The 21,089-nt window shown below is 41.8% G+C and overlaps 1 protein-coding gene and 1 long non-coding RNA gene across 2 annotated transcripts in view; one reads left to right on the top strand and one right to left on the bottom strand.

Moving 5' to 3' along the window:
- LOC139036337 (uncharacterized) overlaps positions 1-21,089 on the bottom strand; it is a 44,988-nt gene that overhangs the window by 7,027 nt on the left and 16,872 nt on the right. The window lies entirely within an intron of this gene.
- Positions 12,679-21,072, top strand: ACOD1 (aconitate decarboxylase 1). The gene is made up of 5 exons (XM_070471552.1): positions 12,679-12,753; positions 14,199-14,360; positions 15,551-15,640; positions 16,857-17,062; positions 18,147-21,072. The coding sequence occupies exons 1-5, from the start codon at positions 12,742-12,744 to the stop codon at positions 19,090-19,092; spliced, it is 1,416 nt and encodes a 471-aa protein (XP_070327653.1). The 5' UTR covers positions 12,679-12,741; the 3' UTR covers positions 19,093-21,072.

Raw genomic sequence — 21,089 nt, 5'->3', positions numbered from 1 at the left:
AAAAGCAAACAAAGTCAAGATCTTACATTTGGTGAAGATCAATGAGAAGTATCCATTGTGTGGGTCAGGGAAGTCTAGCTTTCCCAAAGTCTTGGTAAAGTCCCTCCAATTTCTTCCACTGCTTATTTCAGTTTCACACTGAACAAGCAACATCCCATTACTCATCTGATGTCCCAGCCACACTGCCATAGGGAAGGACCCTACACAGTGAACACAGCCAGCCTCGAGATGTAAAGGAGCATCCGAAGTGTAAATGACACACTGGCCTTCTCGTCCACACCTCAGCCTCCTACGAGGGGCGAGGCCCTTCCCCAGACGAGCTCCGCACTCAGAGATGGATCCAGCCCGCTCACCCAGGTGACCTCATGAAGGCATTTTCCCAGAAAGGATCTGCTGGGGCAGCCAGTTGGCCTCTCTAAACTCCCCCTTGTTATTCTCTCATGGCAACCTGTCCCGCTGTCAGCTTTCGTTCCTCCCCCAGGTGAGTTTCTGAGCTGAAAATGGCCCCTGACATCCCAGACGTCCATGGATGCTGAGTAATCCCAGAGCCTCTCAGGAAAGCCCCCCCTGAGAGCACTGTGGGATAGACAGGTGAGATGTCACCCCCAGCACTAAAATGCAATTTCTCAGCTGGTCAGAAACCAGAGCTAGGTAGGGATTTGGAACCACTATACTCACCTACGATCTACATGTACACAGTCCCTCACACATTCGTTCACACAGAACGTGGGAGAGACTGTTAATAGGTCCTACAGCCTCACTTTGGTGGGTGTCTTGTTCCAAATTGCAAAGCTACTTATTCATGAAGAAATAAGAAGTGTGTTTTTCTTCTGGATAAAGTTAATTAAACAACGGTCACCTCAATTACCAGGTAAATTTATGACAGGTAAATGTATGACAAAAGGTGCTGTCAAGTCCTCGGACTTGAGGACTAGTTACTGTTTATTTCAACACTGTGTATACAATGCATAGTGTCTGCTTGCCTATAGAAGGAGGTGAGATTCTTTTCTATCCTTGCAGTCTCTCTGGAGATTGCCTGTGGTGGGTATCACATTCTGGTTTAAGGCTTATTTAATAAAGTTTTCTTACTCTATTACCTCTGTGGAGAGGATTTCTGGGTTGAGAGATTTTTATTTTAGTTACATTTTCCCAACATCTGATTATTCTGTTGCAGGAAAATAGGGGCATCACTTTGCCAACAAAGGTCCATATAGTCAAGGCTATGTTTTTTCCAGTAGTCATGTATGGATGTGAGAGTTTGGACTATAAAGAAGACTGAGTGCTGAAGAATTGATGCTTTTGAACTGTGGTGTTGGAGAGGACTCTTGAGAGTCCCTTGGACTGCAAGGAGATCCAACCAGTCAATCCTCAAGGAAATCAGTCCTCAAAGTTCATTGAAAGGACTGATGCTGAAGCTCCAATACTTTGGCCACCTGATGCAAAGAGCCTACTCTACAGAAAAGACCCTGATGCTAGGAAAGATTGAAGGCAGGAGGAGAAGGGGGTGACAGAGGATAAGATGGTTGGATGGTATCACTGACTCAATGGACATGAGTTTTAGCAGACTCTGGGAGATGGTGAAGGACAGGGAACCTGGCGAGCTGCAGTTCATGGGGGTCACAAAGAATCAGATATGACTTAGCAACTGAACAACAACAACCCTGGGATGGGGCCACCAAGTGAGGGTCCTTGGCTTTGTGCAGGGAAGGGTTCAACAGCGAGCCATGGCAAAGTGAAAGCAAGTTTACATACTCTATAGACAGACTGTGGGCTATCTCAGAAGGCGAGAGGCAGTCACAAAATATGGGGTGGTTAGCATTTATAGGCAGGGTAATTTCATGGGTTAACAAGTAGGAGGATTACTCCAACTATTAATATTTTGGGAAAGGGTTGTGATTTCCATGAATGGGGCCACTGCCCACTTTTTTGGCCTTTTATAGCCGTCCCCAGAACTGTCATGGCACCTGTGGATGTGTCATCTATCACATGCTAATATATTCCAATGAGCTTATAATGAGACTCAGGGTCATGAGGTCTCCTAGAAGTCAAATCTTCCTGTATCTTGAGCCATTCTCTTCTGACCAGTTTTTGTTGTATCTCAAAGGTACTGGTTGTGTCCTGCCCACTTCCCTCCTGCCTCATTTCCACATCCACAGTCATTAGCACAGTGTTTTCTAACATACAGAAAATTCTTTGTGATTTTGACAATTCCTTTTCCCATTTTTCATATATCTGAGACCAAGACAGATTTTTTTTTCCCGTTGATAAAATAAAGAATAACCCAAGGAATGAAACCACAGTCTGAAAGTTTAAAAAATCTTCGCAAACTAGATTTAGTTAAGTTTGTTAAACTGAAGAAAAAAGAGAATGTTCTTTGTGAATTATAGAGGAAGGAAGGGAAAGAGCAGGGCTAAGTAGGTATTCCAGAGGGTGGAAGCCAAGTAGTCACACAGAAAGTGCCAAAACTCAGCAAAATCAGAAAAAGGCCACATTAACTCCAACTATTTTTCTAAAATTTTGAGGAAATACTTAAATGTTGAAATGAACGGCTAATTTGTTTATTTTGGATGAATCATGACAGACATTTCAACTGACAGGAATTTTTCTCTTATTGAGACACAACAACAGTGAGTTTCTCCTGTTAGCTGCCATGCTATTGCCACCCAGAGACTGTGTTTTATTGTACAGTAAATGTAGTGGGTATCGAGCTCACCTAGCCTGCCAACAGACAAAGCTGACATGTTTGGGGTGTAAAATGTAAAACCCAGGAATGTCTGATTGCTTTGTGTGGTAAGTTAGCATCATGTTTTCACAGAACAAAAACTAAAAGGCTAACAACATAATGGTAATTTATGAAGAGCAAAATAAATTCTGGCCAAGCATATCTAGCAGAGAATCCAATGGGTGCATGTGTCTGGGCACCAGAGAGGTAGGAGATTTAATGGGGCAAGGATAGTATCTCTTCCATGGTCTGGATAAAGTAGTTCTCAGTGCTCCCTCCTCACTACTGACCAAGTGAACATCACTAACTTAACTTCTTGGGGACCTTGATACAGAAAAGGGCTTAATAGAAGACCTTATGGAATTCTGCTCAATATAAACTAACAAACTGGCATTCTGATTGACTCTCTGTTCTCAAATAATTTGGCTTAGTGAAAGTCAGCCCCTGGTACTCAAGACGATCATGGGTGCTGATTAAAAACAGATCTGCAAACCTGATAATCAGTCCTGTGAGTGTGCTCACATACCAAAGTGAGCCCATGGCTGATGCCTCCATGGGGCCTGGCCCCAGCAGTCACGTTGTATCTCTTTGTTCTCCCCCTCTCTCTCTCCACCCTAATTTCATGAAGCAAGTTTTAGAACTCTAGTTTATCAGCCATGAAGAAAATATGCAAATGGAGGGCAAGGGGATAAAATCACCGAGACATCAGCAAAATATCCTGCTTAATGACCTATGTTCAGCTCAATGGGGACAGTCAAAGCCACATGAAAAATAAGAATATTAAAAGCAGATGATGACGACTCTTAGAGGAAGATCATCACACCTGAGAAAACAAGCCAAATAACATATGGTACACCCATGGGCCCCCTCCAAACCATGCAGGCCCCACAAGACCCTAGCATCCTTGCCGTGACTGATCGTCCCAGCAGGAGACACTGATCTAAAGACCCCCAGGGAGTCTGGTGGTGGCTTGATCCAAAATTTCTACCAAAGTGAGATGATAGTGAGTAAACCTGAAGTTCTCTCTTTGGGTTCTCTGTCCTGTACATTTCTTTTTACAGTTAAAATTGTAACATGCAAGCATGGCTGACCATCTTAGCCCCCATAGTTTGTATCCGGACCAGAACCTCTCACCTTAGCCAAGTTTGAGAGCTTCCTTAAGGTTGGTCAGGGAGGCCCCATGGTCTCCAAGCCTAGGAGTCATCATTCTAGATCAGCGGACTGAGCTGGTGGAACAGCAGCCACCATAGACAGAGGGATGCAGCAGACAAGTCGGGTCCCAACACCGGGGGGCAGTCCGATTCATGTGGGACCCATCATGAATAAACAAAGGGAAAACAACAGCCTGAAAGAGAGGTACCAGATGAAGAAGTATTGTGAATGATTCCAGGAGAAACAGAAAAAAAAAAAATTTTTTTTTAATTTTAAAGTAATCTTCTCTAGGAGATTAAGTTACAAGTATTCATTAAATAAGAAAATACCTGTAAAATATTAACCAGAGAACAAGTAAGAGTTCTAACAACAACAACAAAAATTATTGCCAAAATAAGCAGAATGGGCCCAACTGAAGACTGATTTAATGCTTGGAAGACCAAGTCATGCAATCCTATCATAGCATTAAACAGGAATGTAAAATATGGAAATTATAAGAATCAAGTGGAGACATATAGGATAAAGGCAAGAGAAACAATATCTACCTAAGCTATAGTCAGAAAGAGAATAGACAGGGGACTGAATCAAGAAAACAATAGAAGAAACTTTCCTTGAGCTGAAGAAAGACTACATCATCTGAAAAAGAGCCTCTGGTGTGAAAGAGGAATATCAAAAGGAAGTAATGAGGGCTTCCCTGGTGACTCAGAGGTAAAGAATCTTCCTGCCAATACAGGAGACACAAGTTCGATCCCTGATCTGGAAAGATCCCACACGCCGTGGAGCAGCTAAGCCCCGTGTGGCCTTTGAGCCTGTGCTCTGGAGCCCGAGAGCCGCAACTACTGAAGTCCATTCGCCTGGAGTCCCTGTTCTGCAATGAGGCCTCTGCAGTGAGGGGCCCACACATCGCAGCCACGGAGTAGCCGCGCAGAAACAAAAACCCGGTGTAACCAAAAATAAGTAGATGAATATGTTTTTATATAATATAAATAATTATAAAATTATTTTTTTAAGAAAGGAAGTAACTAGACCTTTGCTGTTGAATTGTTTAACCACATTTCTTTCTGAGCTCCACAACAATTCTATAAATACAGCTTCAAAAGAGGAGGAAGTACCTAGAATCTATCCTGCCTGCTAAATATGCATACACAATTTCTGCATGGAATGTTTTTTAAATGTCTACCAGACTTCTTCAAATTAGACATCCATCCACTTAGTTCTTCTTTATGACAGCATCGTAAGCAGAATGATACAACTGGTGGATAATCGCTCAGTATTTACTAGTTAGCTTGGGAACACTGACAGGCTATTTTGTGCTACAAGAAAAGCTACAGACAATACTTTTCTTTGAGGTAGGGTGCTTTTGAAGATGAAACATAGCCACTTTGAGCCTCCACAAATGGAAAGATATCTTCACAATAAAGTATATCAAGTCAATTATATTGAATCATTGATTTTACATCCACACATTCCTTCAACAGTTTAAAGTCCTCGCTTCATAGGAACCTAATTCCTTATGAGCACTTTCAAACTTCCATCCAAAATTTAATAAGTCGGTAAAGAATAGTTCACATACACAGAGAAATAACGTATAGTGAACATGTATACATAAAATAACCATTGACTCTGTGAGGCATTCTCTTAATATTACTTTAAGACATTCTTTCTTGATGCCTTACTGATGTTTTCAAGTTAAAATCTGGTTTTATTTTATTGTCTAGGGCCTGGGGAAAAATGGAACCAGAACAAAGGCAGACAGATAATGGTGTAAGCCTTGAAGATTTTGATGGCTGTTATTACTGTGGTGCTGTTGTTGCTTTAAGAAAATTAAATGCACTTTACTCCAAAGTTTTCTCCTTTACAAAACATTCTCAGTATGTTTCAATATCACAAAGGAATTAACAAAAATACTAACTAGGGAAAGGAAACCTGGTTGCTCCCACTTGCTCTCTGATAAAACATAAGCTTTCCCAAAAAATGACACTTAATATTTACAGCCCAGAGACTGACTTATCAGATCGCATAAGGAAGGGCAAGGCAGAAAAAAGAAAACTGAAATTCAGATATGCCAAATCAACTATTTTGGGCAAAGATCATATTACATGATTTTTCCTTTTGCGAAATCATCTGCACTCTCACATTTCTGATTTGCCTTTTCAAATATTCCTGATTTACTCTGAGAGCTCACATTCAAAAGCCCTCCCTTATGACTGGACCTGCTGTTGTCAAGAGAAGACAAAGATCAGTTCACTGTATTTTACTTGCTATAAAAACCACAGTCATTAAAAAAGAAAAAAGAAAAAAACATTCCGGGCACATTTTCACTGGGTATAAACAGGGATTCAATTTCATCCAGGTGTTAGTATGACTGGCTTATTGAAAGCATTGGGTTTGCATTAATTCATTCAACAAATATTTATTGAGCACCTACTATGTATGAGATTCTAGATGTAGTGACTCAGGGGAGTAGATCAGTTCCCTTCCTAAATGGAACTTCCCTATCTTAAAGAATATAAAGAGGGAAACTTTGTGTCCCATGCAGATGGGCATGTTGACCTAAACTTGAGGTGTTTGGGAGGACTTCTAGATGTAACTCTACACTTAATAGGGTTTCTCAACTTCAACACCATTAACACTTTGAACTAGTTAATTTGTTGTTGCAGGGGGATGCTCTGTACATTGCACAATGTTTAACAGCAACCCTGGACCCTACCCACTAGATGCCACAACTTGGTGACTGTCTCCAGACATTGCCAAATGTCCCTTGGGGAGACAACTCATCTCTGGCTAAGAACCATTGACTTAGAGGGAAGATGAAGAGAAGAAAGTTGTGGGGTAAGTTAGACATGAAAGGAATATGGTGTGGGAACAAGACATGAGAGGTGAGAGGGAATCACTAGTACTAAGGTCCTAAGGCATGAAGACCTCGGCTCTTTGGGTGGAAGGGAGATGCTAAGCCCAAAGTGAGAATGAAGAGAGAACTCTGGTCAGATCCTGAAAGCTTGTGTAAGGCTTATAGACAAATAGGAGTTTGTATTGTCTATTACTGTGTAACAAAGTATCCTCAAGACTTTTCCAATTAAAAGAACAAACTGTTCATCATCTTAACAACTTCTGAGGGTCAGGATTCCTAGAGCAGCTTAACTGGGAAGTGTGGCTTAGGGTCTCTCAGAAGGTTTCAGTGGTGGCTCAATGGAAAAGAATCTGCCTGCCAATGCAAGAGATGCAGGTCCAACCCCTGAGTCAGGAAGAACTCCTGGAGTAGGACATGCCAATCCACTCCAGTATTCTTGTCTGGAAAAGCCCATGGACAGAGGAGCCTGGTGGGCTACAGTCCACAATGTCTCAAACGAGTTTGACATGACTTGGGGACTAAACAACAATAAGCCACCAGCCAGGTCTCTGAAGACCGGGCTTGCTATGGAGAGATGCATGGCCAAATCCACTGTTAACAGGAGGCTTCAGTTCCTCCCCACGTGGGCTTTCATGGGAATGCACTGCTTCCCCTCCAGACAGTGATGGAAGATCAAATTTCCTTTTAAATATAATCTGGCAAAATAAATAAATAAATATAATCTGGCTTCTGTTAATACTTAAAACAGAACAAGAGGCAATGGGAAGCCATCAGTTGTTTTTGATTAGAGAGATGTCAGTCAATCTACACTTTATTATCTAAGCCCCTAAATAACTAGAAAGTGACTCTAATTACAGAGAGCCTTAGTCTTTAAGTTGGTCACTGTTCCATAAAAGCACAGGGTAAATAAGCAAGCAAATAACTGAATTAACATACCTTCAAATTCAATACCAGTGAAAAAATGTGAGCCCAGAAAAGCTAAATGAGAGCACTTCCATCAAAGCTCATCAGACTTTATGCAGTTTATCATCACTTTGTAAAGTTCTTCCACAGTGAGGTGGTTGAAGCTGTTATAGTCCATTCTTTCCTTTCATGTAAAAGTGGTCTTAGTTTTCTCTAAATATCTAATTGAGGTAGAAATTGTTACACAGTGTATAAGTCAGAGCCTCAGTTCTTTTTCTAATTTCAATTTTAATTCTCACACACAAGCATTTTACTCCTTGAAAAGATATATTTATTGCTTCAGATTATAGACATTCAGAGGAATGCCTCCCTGGTCTGGAGGGTCATAAAACATTCAGACCCAGGACAAGACAATCATAAACTGCTCTCCAGTATATCAAGGAGAAAAACTCCAGGTAGACAATTAGCTCCTAAACATACATCTAGCCCCTAAATAATGCTCTGAGATCTTGAGAATGGGTCAAGGGATGGCATCTCAAAGTCTAGAAAAACTGAGAAACTGGGGGATCCAAGAAAGCCATAAAAATGACAAACTGGACAATGCAACATTTAAACTGATTGGTCAAAAATTACATGGATCTGGCCCTTAGCCAACCAAAAACGAACAGATCAATTCTAATAAAGACATAAAAACTACTGTCATTCCCACTTTCGGGGTTTCTCAGTGTCAATGCTGAGGGCTTTGTATCTCTATCCTCCAAAATAAACTTTGCCTGCATGAGTGTTTGCAAGTTTGCGAAGTCCATTTTTCGGCTCTGTGAACAGAACTTGGTTCCCTGTTTCACAAGGAAGCTGAAAACGCCAGAATTTCAAACTGAGATAATGCTTCAGGAGTTCTATTTTGAGTGTTTTTCAAACTAGATAACTGTTTCCTTTCAACTCTATCAGATTATTCTTAACACCAGTTTATGTAGACTATCAAGCAATAAATCACAAAATCTTATGATGTGATTGTTCTTACTTGCTGAGGTCTATCCTAATGGCCCCAAATACCTATCTTGCCCTTTCTACCCAAATATTCACTTTACTCCTGGATACAGAAATTCACCCATCCACTGGAACCTGGCTTTGGAGTCCACTGATATAAGACAGATTGTCTGAAATTGTACCCTGATGCTCACAACCACTGTGATTGCCACTACGGAGTCTGGCTTTGGGTTTCTTCAGTCTGGACCATGGTTGGGAAGCCCACCTTAGTCAGCAGTTGGCTTAAGAAGAGAATCCAAACATGCCCCAGTGTCATCCTTTCTGGTCGCTCTTCCCTGCATCATTCAGCCAGGTACAATAACCCCTCCATGTTGCTTCCGGTCACTTTTCTCTCTGACTGGTACCCCCCAGCCTTCTTTATACATAAACTTTATACATAAACTCCCCAAAGCATGGCTGACATAGGTTGTAGTCTGTAACAAACTTTCCTGAGGATGATGAACAACTATTATATTGCAAAGAAAAACTTCAAATTAGATATTTGGTTCCACTGCTGTTAAATTTGTCTGCCTGGGCCCTTCCAACAAAGGGTCCCCTGCTGACTACCTCTCCAGATCCAGCCTCAACCCACACAGAGGTTCCTGATGCCTTGACCCTGTCTCCAGAGCCCCAACCAAGAGAAGCAAAGCACTTAACCTCTTCTCCGAGAGACAGTGTCAGACTGCAGGAAAGACAGCCTTTTGCATTTTTATACAGAACCATTTAGTTTCTCTTTGTCTCAAATTCTCTCTTCTGTGACAGGATCCAGGTAGAACCCCAAGGCTCTAGGAGATTTCCTCTGAAATTAATAAGCAATCATCCTCCAAGAAGAGTTCTGCCACTTTACCTGCAACCACAAACTCAACCTGAGTTCTGGTACCCCCTGTAAGTACAAACCAGTGGCCCAGAACTGGGCAGCCTGAGGGCAATAAGAATTCCCTAGAGGACCACAGCTAGGTTCAGACTAGTGAAACTGCAGTGATTGATTATAAACAAAAATGCCCAAACAAGCTGTGCTGAGGTCCTCTTGGGCCATAGCAGGGAGGCAGGCAATAGACCCCAGAAACCAGGCAGAGGACCAGGAGCCAGTGATCTGCGTATACTGAAAAATGCAGTTCAGGTGCAAACAAGGGAACATCTGGGAAGAATTGTGATAAACACTCAATGCCCTTTTAGATTCTTAATCTCAAACTACCAGAAACTTCTGGAAGGCATATTTGTCCCTGACAATGGTGACTAGCAGAGGTGAAATGGAAGGGGAAAATGAGAGTACTCTTTAAACACTGTACATGCCATATTTCACTTAACCTGTTGCAGAAACTAGTACTCGAGAAACCAAGCATCACGCTCGGAGAGTTGGAGAACTCAGGTTTATTAGCCAGCGGGCCCAGAGGAGTTAACACTCCAAGCTCTGAGCCCCGAACAAAGGGATTACAGAGTTTTTATAAACAGAGGGCCAAGAGGAGCTACTCCACGTTCAAGGTCAGGAGGGGCAGCTGTGTGGAGATACCCCTTGTTCAAGGAAAGGAGCAGTGGCTGCGCTTGGCTGGAACAGCCGTGCAGAGATACCCCACATCCAAGGTAAGAGAAACCTAAGTAAGACGGTAGGTGTTACAAGAGAGCATCAGAGGGCAGACAGACTGAAACCACAATCACAGACAACTAGCCAATCTGATCACATGGACCACAGCCTTGTCTAACGCAATGAAACTAAGCCATGCCGTGTGGGGCCACCCAAGATGGATGGGTCATGGTAGAGAGGTCTGACAGAATGTGGTCCACTGGAGAAGGGAATGGCGAACCACTTCAGTATTCTTGCCTTGAGAACCCCATGAAAGGAGGTGATGGAATTCCAGTTGAGCTATTTCAAATCCTAAAAGATGATGCTGTGAAAGTGCTGCACTCAATATGCCAGCAAATTTGGAAAACTCAGCAGTGGCCTCAGGACTGGAAAAGGTCAGTTTTCATCCCAATCCCTAAGAAAGGCAATCCCAAAGAATGCTCAAACTACCGCACAAATGCACTCATCTCACATGCTAGTAAAGTAGTGCTCAACATTTTCCAAGTCAGGCTTCAGCAATATGTGAACCATGAACCTCCAGATGTTCAAGCTGGTTTTAAAAAAGGCAGAGGAACCAGAGACCAAATTGCCAACATCTGCTGGATCATCAAAAAAGCAAGAGAGTTCCAGAAAAACATCTACTTCTGCTTTATTGACTATGCCAAAGCCTTTGACTGTGTGGATCACAATAAACTCTGGAAAATCCTGAAAGAGATGGGAATACCAGACCACCTGACCTGCCTCTTGAGAAACCTGTATGCAGGTCAGGAAGCAACAGTTAGAACTGGACATGGAACAACAGACTGGTTCCAAATAGGGAAAGGAGTATGTCAAGGCTGTATATTGTCATCCTGCTTATTTAACTTATATGCAGACTACATCATGAGAAATGCTGGGCTGGATGCCACACAAGCTGGAATCAAGATTGCTGGGAGAAATATCAATAACCTCAGATATGCAGATGACACCACCCTTATGGCAGAAAGTGAAGAGGAACTAAAAAGCTTCTTTGATGAAAGTGAAAGAGGAGAGTGAAAAAGTTGGTTTAAAGCTCAACATCCAGAAAACTAAGATCATGACATCTGGTCCCATCACTTCATGGAAAATAGATGGGGAAACAGTGGCTGACTTTACTTTGGGGGGCTCCAAAATCACTGCAGATGGTGACTGCAGCCATGAAATTAAAAGACACTACCCCTTGGAAGGAAAATTATGACCAACCTAGACAGCATATTAAAAAGCAGAGCTATTACTTTGCCAACAAAGGTCCGTCTAGTCAAGGCTATGGTTTTTCCAGTGGTCATGTATGGATGTGAGAGCTGGACTGTGAAGAAAGCTGAGCACCGAAGAATTGATGCTTTTGAACTGTGGTGTTGGAGAAGACTCTTGGGAGTCCCTTGGACTGCAAGGAGATCCAAGCAGTCCATCCTAAAGGAGATCAGTCCTGGGTGTTCATTGGAAGGACTGATGCTGAAGCTGAAACTCCAATACTTTGGCTACCTCATGTGAAGAGTTGACTCACTGGAAAAGACCGTGATGCTGGGAGGGATTGGGGACAGGAGGAGAAGGGGATGACAGAGGATGAGATGGCTGGATGTCATTACTGACTCAATGGACATGAGTTTGAGTAAACTCTGGGAGTTGGTGATGGACAGGGAGGCCTGGTGTGCTGCAATTCATGAGGTCGCAAAGAGTCGGACACAACTGAGCAACTGATAAACAGACTGTAGTGGGCAACACTAGCTGTTAATAGGCTGGTTTAAACTAAGGGGTTTCACGCACATGGGAACAGTGGTCAAGATGGGAAGAGGGATGCCTGACTTTACACAAACAGGCATGATTAAGCAGGTTTGCATGGGCCTGGGCGATTGCAAAGAGCAGGAAAAGAGTGAGTGAGATAAACTCCAGTTCCTAGTATTGCAAGCCCCCACTTTCTGAGACTATGTGACCTGCATGATCTAGATTTTGCAAGGGGCAAGCTGAGTTACAGAGGCAGAAGGAGAGGGAGGTTATATAAAATTTTAACTTTTTCTCTTCAAATTAAGTCACACTTGGGGGACACTTAATTTTTTTAAATTTTCATTACAATATTGTAAGTTAGTTTATGACTTTTATTTTATTTTTTTGTTGATCTTTTCCATAAATCCATGTCTACCTCCCCAGGAAAAATTTTAGAACGCCTATATAAAAGACTGTGACTATTTTTCTGATTGTGACGGATAGCATCTAGGCACAAGATGCCTAGTTTTGCCATCAATGTACTTTTCTGATATCTGTGAGGACTCATTTGATCATTGCTACTGTACTTTCTAGGTTTATTTAGTTAGTTTACTGGCAAGTTAAACAACTCATTACAGAGGAAGTTGAAGTAAAATAAGCTGAGAGGTGTTGAAATAGTGGAAATTTTCAAGTTAGAACAAAATGAAAGAGAATGGGTTTAAGAGAAGAGAGAGGTATAAAGACAGTCACCAGCAACCAAATTTCTCCCCAGTCCCCTCTGGAGACAACCCTCCTCTTCAGAACAACATGATGCTCAAGGTATTGTTTCCTTTAATGGGGCTTATTTAAACTGGTTTTTCTAACTTTCCTTTTCCTCTCAGCTTTCTCAGTTCCTCTCCTTTGAAGAGTTACTTGCTTCTACCTTAAAAATGTCATTTCAATATTTTTCATAGCATCTTGTTTTTCATTAATGTTTTACCAAGAATAGATGTAATTCTCTGATTAAAAAAAAATAGGAAGAAAATGAATCAGTATAAGTTCATGAAATTTTAACCTTCTAGTTTAACAAGTATCCATTACGACGTTGCCATACTGCTTTCCTAATTATCTGTCTACTGTCCTTAGTCCCCAGGAAAAGATTATTATTTTTGTGGCACGAACCATAACATCTTGGTTTGGTATTCTAGAGTCCTTAGCACAGGGCATACGCATAGCAAGAACTCGTGAAATATTAGTGGTTAGCACAGGGCATACACATAGCAAGAACTCGTGAAATATTTATTAAATAAGTGCATGAGTGTGTGCTAAATCACTTCAGTCATGTCTGACTTTTTGCAACGCTATGGACCAGTCTCCTCTGTCCATGGGATTTTTCAGGCAAGAATACTGGAGTGGGGTTGCCATGCCCTCCTCCAGGGGATCTTCCCCATCCAGGGACTGAACCCGCGTTCTTTATTTTACCATAATTTATGCATTAGTCATAGTATCTTTACTAAGAGCAGATGTAAATGCCAGGAGAAAAATCAAGACCAAAAAGATATTTTAGAAATAGATGGCACAAGGTGAAAAATGGCTAAGAAGTTGCACATTTGTTTCCTAGTGTTCCCTGCCTCAGGGGCCACCAAGAGATCATTTATTCTTTGGCACATGGGGTGGTGTTCAGGACTTGTCGGGGGTCTGCTGGGGCCCTACTTTTTCTTTCTTTCTTTTTTTAATTTTTTTTTTTTAATGTGGACCATTTTTAAAGCCTTTTAAAAATTTGTTACAATATTGCTTCTGTCTCATGTTTTGGCTTTCTGGCCCCAAGGTATGTGGGATCTTAGCCCCCGACCAAGGATTGAACCCACACCCCCTATATTAGAAGGTGAAGTCTTAACCATTAGACCATCAGGGAAGTCCCCGGGACCTACTCCACGCCCAGGCATGTTCACTTGATGGGCCAGACATCTCTCCTCTCCTCCTCTTCTTAGTCTCTTCCTGCCTCCACCAAAGCCCACCACGCTCTGTGGCCATTATCTGCTTGCTCCTCTGTGTCCTCAACTCAACTGAGGACAGAAACTGGCCATCATACATTTCCACATCCCTCTGCCTCATACATATGTTCACTACACGTCACTTTGTAGGATCTGAACTTAATTTGACCAACTGGGTTTCCTGTAGTGGAGCACACTCTTTATGCAGAAGTACCTTGAGTTCTCATGTAGAAAGGAAGTGTGTGAATACAGAGTAATCATAGCCTTGCTCTAACACTCTTGCCTTTAAAGTCTGTCACAGAAAGCTTTGCCAAAGTGATCCATGGCTTGAAGGTGGGACACCTGACGGATCGTGTCATTCAAAGGAGCAAGAGGATGGTTCTGGATGCTCTGGGAGTGGGGCTCCTGGGAACCAGCACAGAAGTGTTTCACAAAGTCAGCGGATACAGTAAAGTAAGAAGCTCCATGTCTACTTTAGAACTGAAACCAGGAGTGGACACACACCTGTCTGTGAGACGTATCCAGGGACATGCATTTGTGTTCTACTGCTCTACTCTTCATTTTAGAGAGAGCGCCTGCTGAATATAGCATTGTGGTTTACAGTTTTATGCTTTTCTAGGCTGTATTTGTTGTTGTTGCTGTTCAGTCACTCAGTAGTGTCCAACTCTTCGCGACCCCATGGACTGCAGCATGCCAGGCTTCTTTGTGCTTCACTGCCAGAGTTTGTTCAAACTCAAGTCCATTGAGTCAATGATGCCATCCCACCATCTCATCCTCTGTTGTCCCCTTCTCCCCCTGCCCTCTATCTTTCCCAGCATCTAGGTCTTTACCAATAAATCGGCTCTTTGCATCAGGTGGCCAAAGTACTGGAGCTTCAGTTTCAGCATCAGTCCTTCCAATGAACATTCAGGCTGATTTCCTTTAGCATTGACTGGTTTGATCTCCTTGCTGTCCAAGGGACTCCCAAGTGTCTTCTCCAGCATGAGAATTTCAAGGCATCAGTTCTTCAGTGTTCAGCCTTCTTTATGGTTCAACTCTCACATACGTACATCTATGCTTTATATTACCTGAGTCTTTGTATACATCCACATCGTTTACTAAGTCACTGTCTTAAGGCCAGTCTTAATCTTAAGGCTAGCAATATCTCAAGTTGATTACTATTATAACTGAAAGCACAGTTTTACCTGAGAGTCTTGGTGGCCATAGCACCTGCCCTGAGCCATTTGTTCTTGCAAAGATTTGAAGATTTTCTGGAGAAAAGCCTGGACTAGCCTGCAGGTGTTTACATGGGAGATGTGCACCCACCCACCAAAGAATATGCTTGATAGAAACGACCAGTCCACCTTTTCCTAGTGTTTCTCTTCAAGGCATAAATAAGAGTAAATTCAGATTTCATTCCTTGGTGCACTTAGGGATCACAGTCTGGGATTGAGTGACAGCATCTCCTCTCCCTTCCATGGAGAAAGTTGCATTTTTGTTCTACATGGAAGTGAGAAATCCAATGACTAGGGCTTCAATCTAGCACAGAGGCCTCAATAAGGAGTAATAAAGTAGTGTCTCCAAAAATGAAGAACAACTATTGAAATGGTGACTTGACATGTAGGTTCATACCTGTATCACTGATTGGTATTCTTTCATTCCAGATCTATAGTTCCAATGTATCCAGCACCGTTTGGGGCCAGCCAGAACTCAGGCTCCCACCAACCTATGCTGCTTTTGTTAATGGTGTGGCTGTAAGGAAATTTCCATGATTTTCCTACTGTTCAACAATCAGAATAATTTCAGAGCCAGAAGATATCTCAGAAATTTCCCAGTTTTCATATCCTACTGATGAGTTCCTTGAAGTTCAGAGAGGTGAAGTGGCCTGCAGTCTCTCCTATGTTGTAATTTCAGTTCCATGTTTTTACAGTGAATTAATGTTTTTGAAATTGTGAAGGAGAGGAAATAAGATGGAAATATTTTGAAAAAAATGCTCCTAAATTATCTCAACTCTAAATTAAATATCCAGACTCAATTCCTTTTTAATCTCTTCTGTTGTGGCCAGTATCAGTTTCTATTCAGCAACCAGCCTTTCATTCAATCAGCAGATATTTATCAAGATAGAAACAATGACCATCTGGTGTCTATTTTTTTCTGAACCAAAAATCAAATCTGAGAGACAATTTATATGACTTTTCTGTGTGTCAGGAGCAGTCTACGAGATATAATTTGGACATGAACCTGTTGGGAATTCTGAGATATTTTTATGGTTTATGGGAATGGTAGTACAGAAGATCGAAAGTCAAATCCAATGGTGCATCCACAAGTAAACATCCAGTAAGCCGTAGGGAAGGCACCAGCCACAACGAGACAAAAATCTACTTTAAATTGAACTTCTGGTTATTACTATTTCATGTAAGGAAAAAACAAATGACTGGGATGAGAAGGAATAAAACCTTATAGCTGAAAATAATGATCTAAAAATATAGCTTAATAGTTAATCTGGGTTCAAGAGTTCTTGCAACTTCTTTATAAATTTGAAATTATTTCATAATAAAAAGGGCTCAGAAAATATGGCCTGATATGGAATAAATGACATTAAACTCTTCATGTGACTTGTTGAAAGGTCAAAGAGGGAGGGAGGAGAAGCTACCTAATTCTACAGTTTTGTTTATAAGGAAGTTATGGATCTTTCCAATGGTAGCCCCTGAGTAAGACCCAAGCTCCTTGCAGTTCACCAGCTGCTCTGGAAGGCCCCATTTGATCTGGCCAGAGGACAGCATATCTAGTGCCCAACCATGTGATTAAGAATCACAGAGAGTTCATAGGTTTAATATTCAGAGGATCAGATATAAAAATGTCATATCAAACAAGGTTATTACTGAAATAAACCCTGACTGGTCCAAGGGCCATCACATGAAGGGAGACACATTTAGGTTCTGGTTGTTGTTTGTGTGTCTGTTCACACAGATCCACTCAATGGATTTTGATGACACGTGGTATCCTGCCACCCACCCTTCTGGACCTGTCCTTCCTGTCCTCATGGCTCTATCAGAAGCCCTGCCACCAAGTCCAAAGTATTCTGGCCTTGACCTGCTGCTGGCTTTCAATGTTGGTATTGAAGTTCAAGGCCGATTACTGCGTTTCTCCAAAGAAGCCTATGACATACCAAAGAGGTATGGAGAAAGTGTGCCCCATCCTGAGGCAGCCACATTCCCCTTCATCTGTTAGTCGTTATCTCTGTGGAGCTTACTAATATAGAGGTTGGCTCAGTGGAAGCTGTTGTCATTAGTGCTGGCAGGTAAGTCCACTCAACCAGATATCAAACTGCTTATTCCATATAGAAAAGTGTGACCTCAGAAGTGCTAGTGAAAAGTCTCCACTGGGTTTAGCGAGCCAATCGAGCAACCAGGACCATAAACAGATCTGGATCTCCTAACTCCAAGGTGATCATGACATGCTGGCCTCTGTGGGTACTCCGAATAGCTCTCAGCTCACCTCAAAGCAGAATCTACTTTGGTATTTCTAGGGTCCTTCAGATGAATAAGAACATACAGAATACCCTAAACCTAACTACTCAACCCACAGATCAAAAATGTTCAAATGCTGACTGTATCATATGGTTCAATCTAATATTTATTTTGCCATTTGTTCCAGCCTTCCAGGAGAGGAATAAATAAGGAGATTGAGTAAGCATTCACAGTTTCTATTGAGTTTTTACAGTTACTTACAGAGGCTTTCAGCAATCAAAAACTTCTGCCTTTTGGGCAATAACTGTAACAGTGAAAGTGAAGTGAAAGTCACTCAGTCGTGTCCGACTCTTTGAAACTCCATGGACTATACAGTCCATGGAATCCTCCAGGCCAGAATACTGGAGTGGGTAGCCTTTCCCGTCTCCAGGGGATCTCCCACATTGCAGGTGGATTCTTTACAAGCTGAGCCACCAGAGAAGCCCAACTGTAACAGGACCATTTATAAATAATTTACTATTATTTACGTCAGGCCCTGTTGTAATTATATGAATTTATTCAAAACTCACAGGGGAGTTACTATTATGATGATGATGATGATCACTTTAAGAGAAAACAGGTACAGAGAAGTTAATAACTTTTCCAAGATCACATAGCTAATGAGAGGAAGAGCTGAGATTTGAATGTAGGCATTAGGGCTCCATTAGCTAAACTCCTGACCACTGTACTATACTGCCCCCTGGCAGCTGAAGTTTGTAAGTCTCCACCTCTGTGTTCTTTTGCTTTTTAGGTTCCATCCCCCCTCAGTGGTGGGAACTTTGGGGAGTGCTGCTGCCGCATCTAAGTTTTTGGGGCTCAGCGTGACAGAGTGCCAAGAGGCCCTGGCTATTGCTGTTTCTTATGCTGGGGCACCCATGGCAAATGCTGCCACTCAGACCAAGCCACTTCACGTGGGCAATGCTGCCAGGCATGGGCTAGAAGCTGCTTTCCTGGCAATGCTGGGTCTCCAGGGAAACAAACGGGTTTTGGATTTGGAGACAGGGTTTGGGGCCTTCTATGCCAACTATTCTCCTAAAGTCCTTCCAGACCTAGAGTCACACACTTGGCTTCTGGACAAGCAGGATGTGGCCTTCAAGCGTTTCCCTGCCCATTTGGCCACCCACTGGGTGGCAGACACAGCTGCATCTCTGAGAAGGCACCTTGTATCAGACAAAGCCCCGCTGCCCACTGACCGCATTGAGAGAATTGTGCTGCGAGTCCCAGACGTCCAGTATGTGAACAGGCCCTTCCCCAGCTCCGAGCACGAAGCCCGCCACTCCTTCCAGTATGTGGCCTGTGCCACGCTGCTCGACGGCGCCATCACTGTCCCAGCCTTCCACAAACACCAGATCAACAGGTCACAGGTGAGACAGCTGCTTGGTAAGGTGGAGCTGGAGCACCCTCGAGACAACCTACCAAACTTCAACTCACTGTACTGTGAGATGAGTGTGACCCTCAAGGATGGAGCCATCTTCACAGAGCGTTCGGATACCTTCTACGGTCACTGGAGGAAGCCTCTGAGCCAGAAGGACCTACAGGAAAAGTTCAGAGCCAATTCCTGCAGGATGCTGTCCTGCCACGCTGTAGAAAGGCTTCTAGAGACAGTAGGAAACCTAGAAGACCTGGAAGATTGCTCTGTGCTAACCACACTTCTGAAAGAACCCTCTCCACCAAAGATAGCTTCAAAATCTATCTAGCATTTAACAATTCCATCATACAATCTCTCCTGTGGCTTGACAACATCCAAGTGACTTTGTATTGGGGGAAATTCAATTCTCTGCTGTAGAGAACAAGGGTCTGTCCTTGGCCTGCCTGGCAATAAGGGCAGCACGCTTCAGGGCCCAGACACAGAACTAGATATACATGGAAGCAGTCTTGCCCTGTAAATTTTGCAAGATGGTTCCAGTAACCTATTTTGGCAAGGTAATGAAGGTGCAAGAAACACAGAGAATTTTTTTTAAAAGCATTCATAAGGCTGAAATTCAAGTCACCTGTGCTTAGCTTAAACTTTTCAGAGGAGTTTTTTATGAACCTTTATGAACCTCGAGGCGTGAGAGGGATTTGAACTTCTACATAAAACTTGCTGACAGTGAAGATGGCTCTGATCTGTTGTGGCGCCAACAGACTTCTTAGACTATGAGTTATAAGAAGCCCTTCACAATGGAGGGGATGCTATTGGGTTTAAAATAAGGGCTTCATTGTTTCAAATCCTGCCTCTGCCATTGACTAGATGTGGCACTGGGCATGGTTTGGGGTATCCCTCAAGTTATGCTTTAATTTTTTAAAAAAAGTATAAAAAATAGAACAGTTTGACTCTAGAAGCAGTATTCTTAATACAATCTATCATCTTTCATTATAAAAAATAATTTTGAGACTAATATCATGGATGTAGAATCTGAGATGTAATAAAGTATGACAGCCAAAACATAGCATATATGTGGATAGTCAAATAGTATTAAACTGTATAAAACAATTAAATGTCTTGTGGGGTTAAAATTGCCACATTAGTATTATATATACATAAGCAGGGAGTTACTAGAGTTCATGTAGTCTAAATTCCTTGCATTGTCCAAGAAAAGGGCAAGCTATTAACTCTAGACTTTGACTTGCAAGTGTGTATGTTGACATTTCTAGGGTGACTATATTAAAAAACAACAGTAGAATGTATCACTTCCAGGTTAATAGAAGAAGAAATAAGGAATTAGGTAAAAATAATCCGAAGTAAAGTAAGAAAGGAAGGGGAAAAGAAATACAGAAAAGACAACAAACAGAAAGCACAATATAAAATGACAGGAAAAAAATCTAAATATACCTACAAATATACTACAAACATACAAATATACTACTTTACATGTCACAATTCATCCGTTTTACATTTTATTAGTTTTAATAAATGCATAGAGTCGTGCAAATATCACTGCAATCCAGTTTTGGAAAACCACCACTTTCAAACACCCCTTAGGCCTGCTTGCAATCAATTCTCACTCCCATCTCCAGTCCTCTCCAGTCCTCAGCAGCCAATGATCTGCTTTCTATCTCTACAGTTTTGTCTTTTTCCAACATTTCATATAAATGGAACCATACAATATATAGTCTTATGTGTCTGGCTCTTTCACTTAGCATAAGAGTTTTATTCCACATATGTATAAGTACTTTATTCCCTTTCATTGCTGAGTAGCACCCCATCATATGGATACACCACATTTGTTTACCCACTCATTGGTTAAAGAGAAGGTAGATAGCTTCCACTTTGGGGCTGTTATGAAAAAAATGCTTCTATGAACATTCACAAACATGTCTTTCTGGGGACATATCTTTCCATTACTCGGGTGGATTCCTACGAGCAGGAGTGCTGGATCATTTGGTAATTACTTATTTATCTGTATTAAAAACTGTTTTCCAAAGTAGCTTTATCACATTACATTTCCGCCAGCAATGTATGATGGTTTCAGTTTTCTCCTTATTTTCACCAAACTTTGGAATTATCAGTCTTTGTCATTTTAGCCAGTCTAGTGAGTATATAATTGTATCTCATTGTGGTTCTAATTTGCATTTTCCTGATGACTAATTCTTGCCCATTTTTGCCTATTATTTTAATTATGTTATCTTCTTATTGAGTTTTAAGACTTCATTTTCTATTCTGACCATAATTCTTTAATAAATACATGTTTTATAAATATTATCTACCAATCTG

The sequence above is a fragment of the Odocoileus virginianus genome, chromosome 8, assembly GCF_023699985.2.
Source record: "Odocoileus virginianus isolate 20LAN1187 ecotype Illinois chromosome 8, Ovbor_1.2, whole genome shotgun sequence".
Lineage (NCBI taxonomy): Eukaryota > Metazoa > Chordata > Mammalia > Artiodactyla > Cervidae > Odocoileus > Odocoileus virginianus.
The sequence above is the reverse complement of the archived record's forward strand: the minus strand, read 5'-3'. Positions and strand labels throughout refer to the sequence as shown.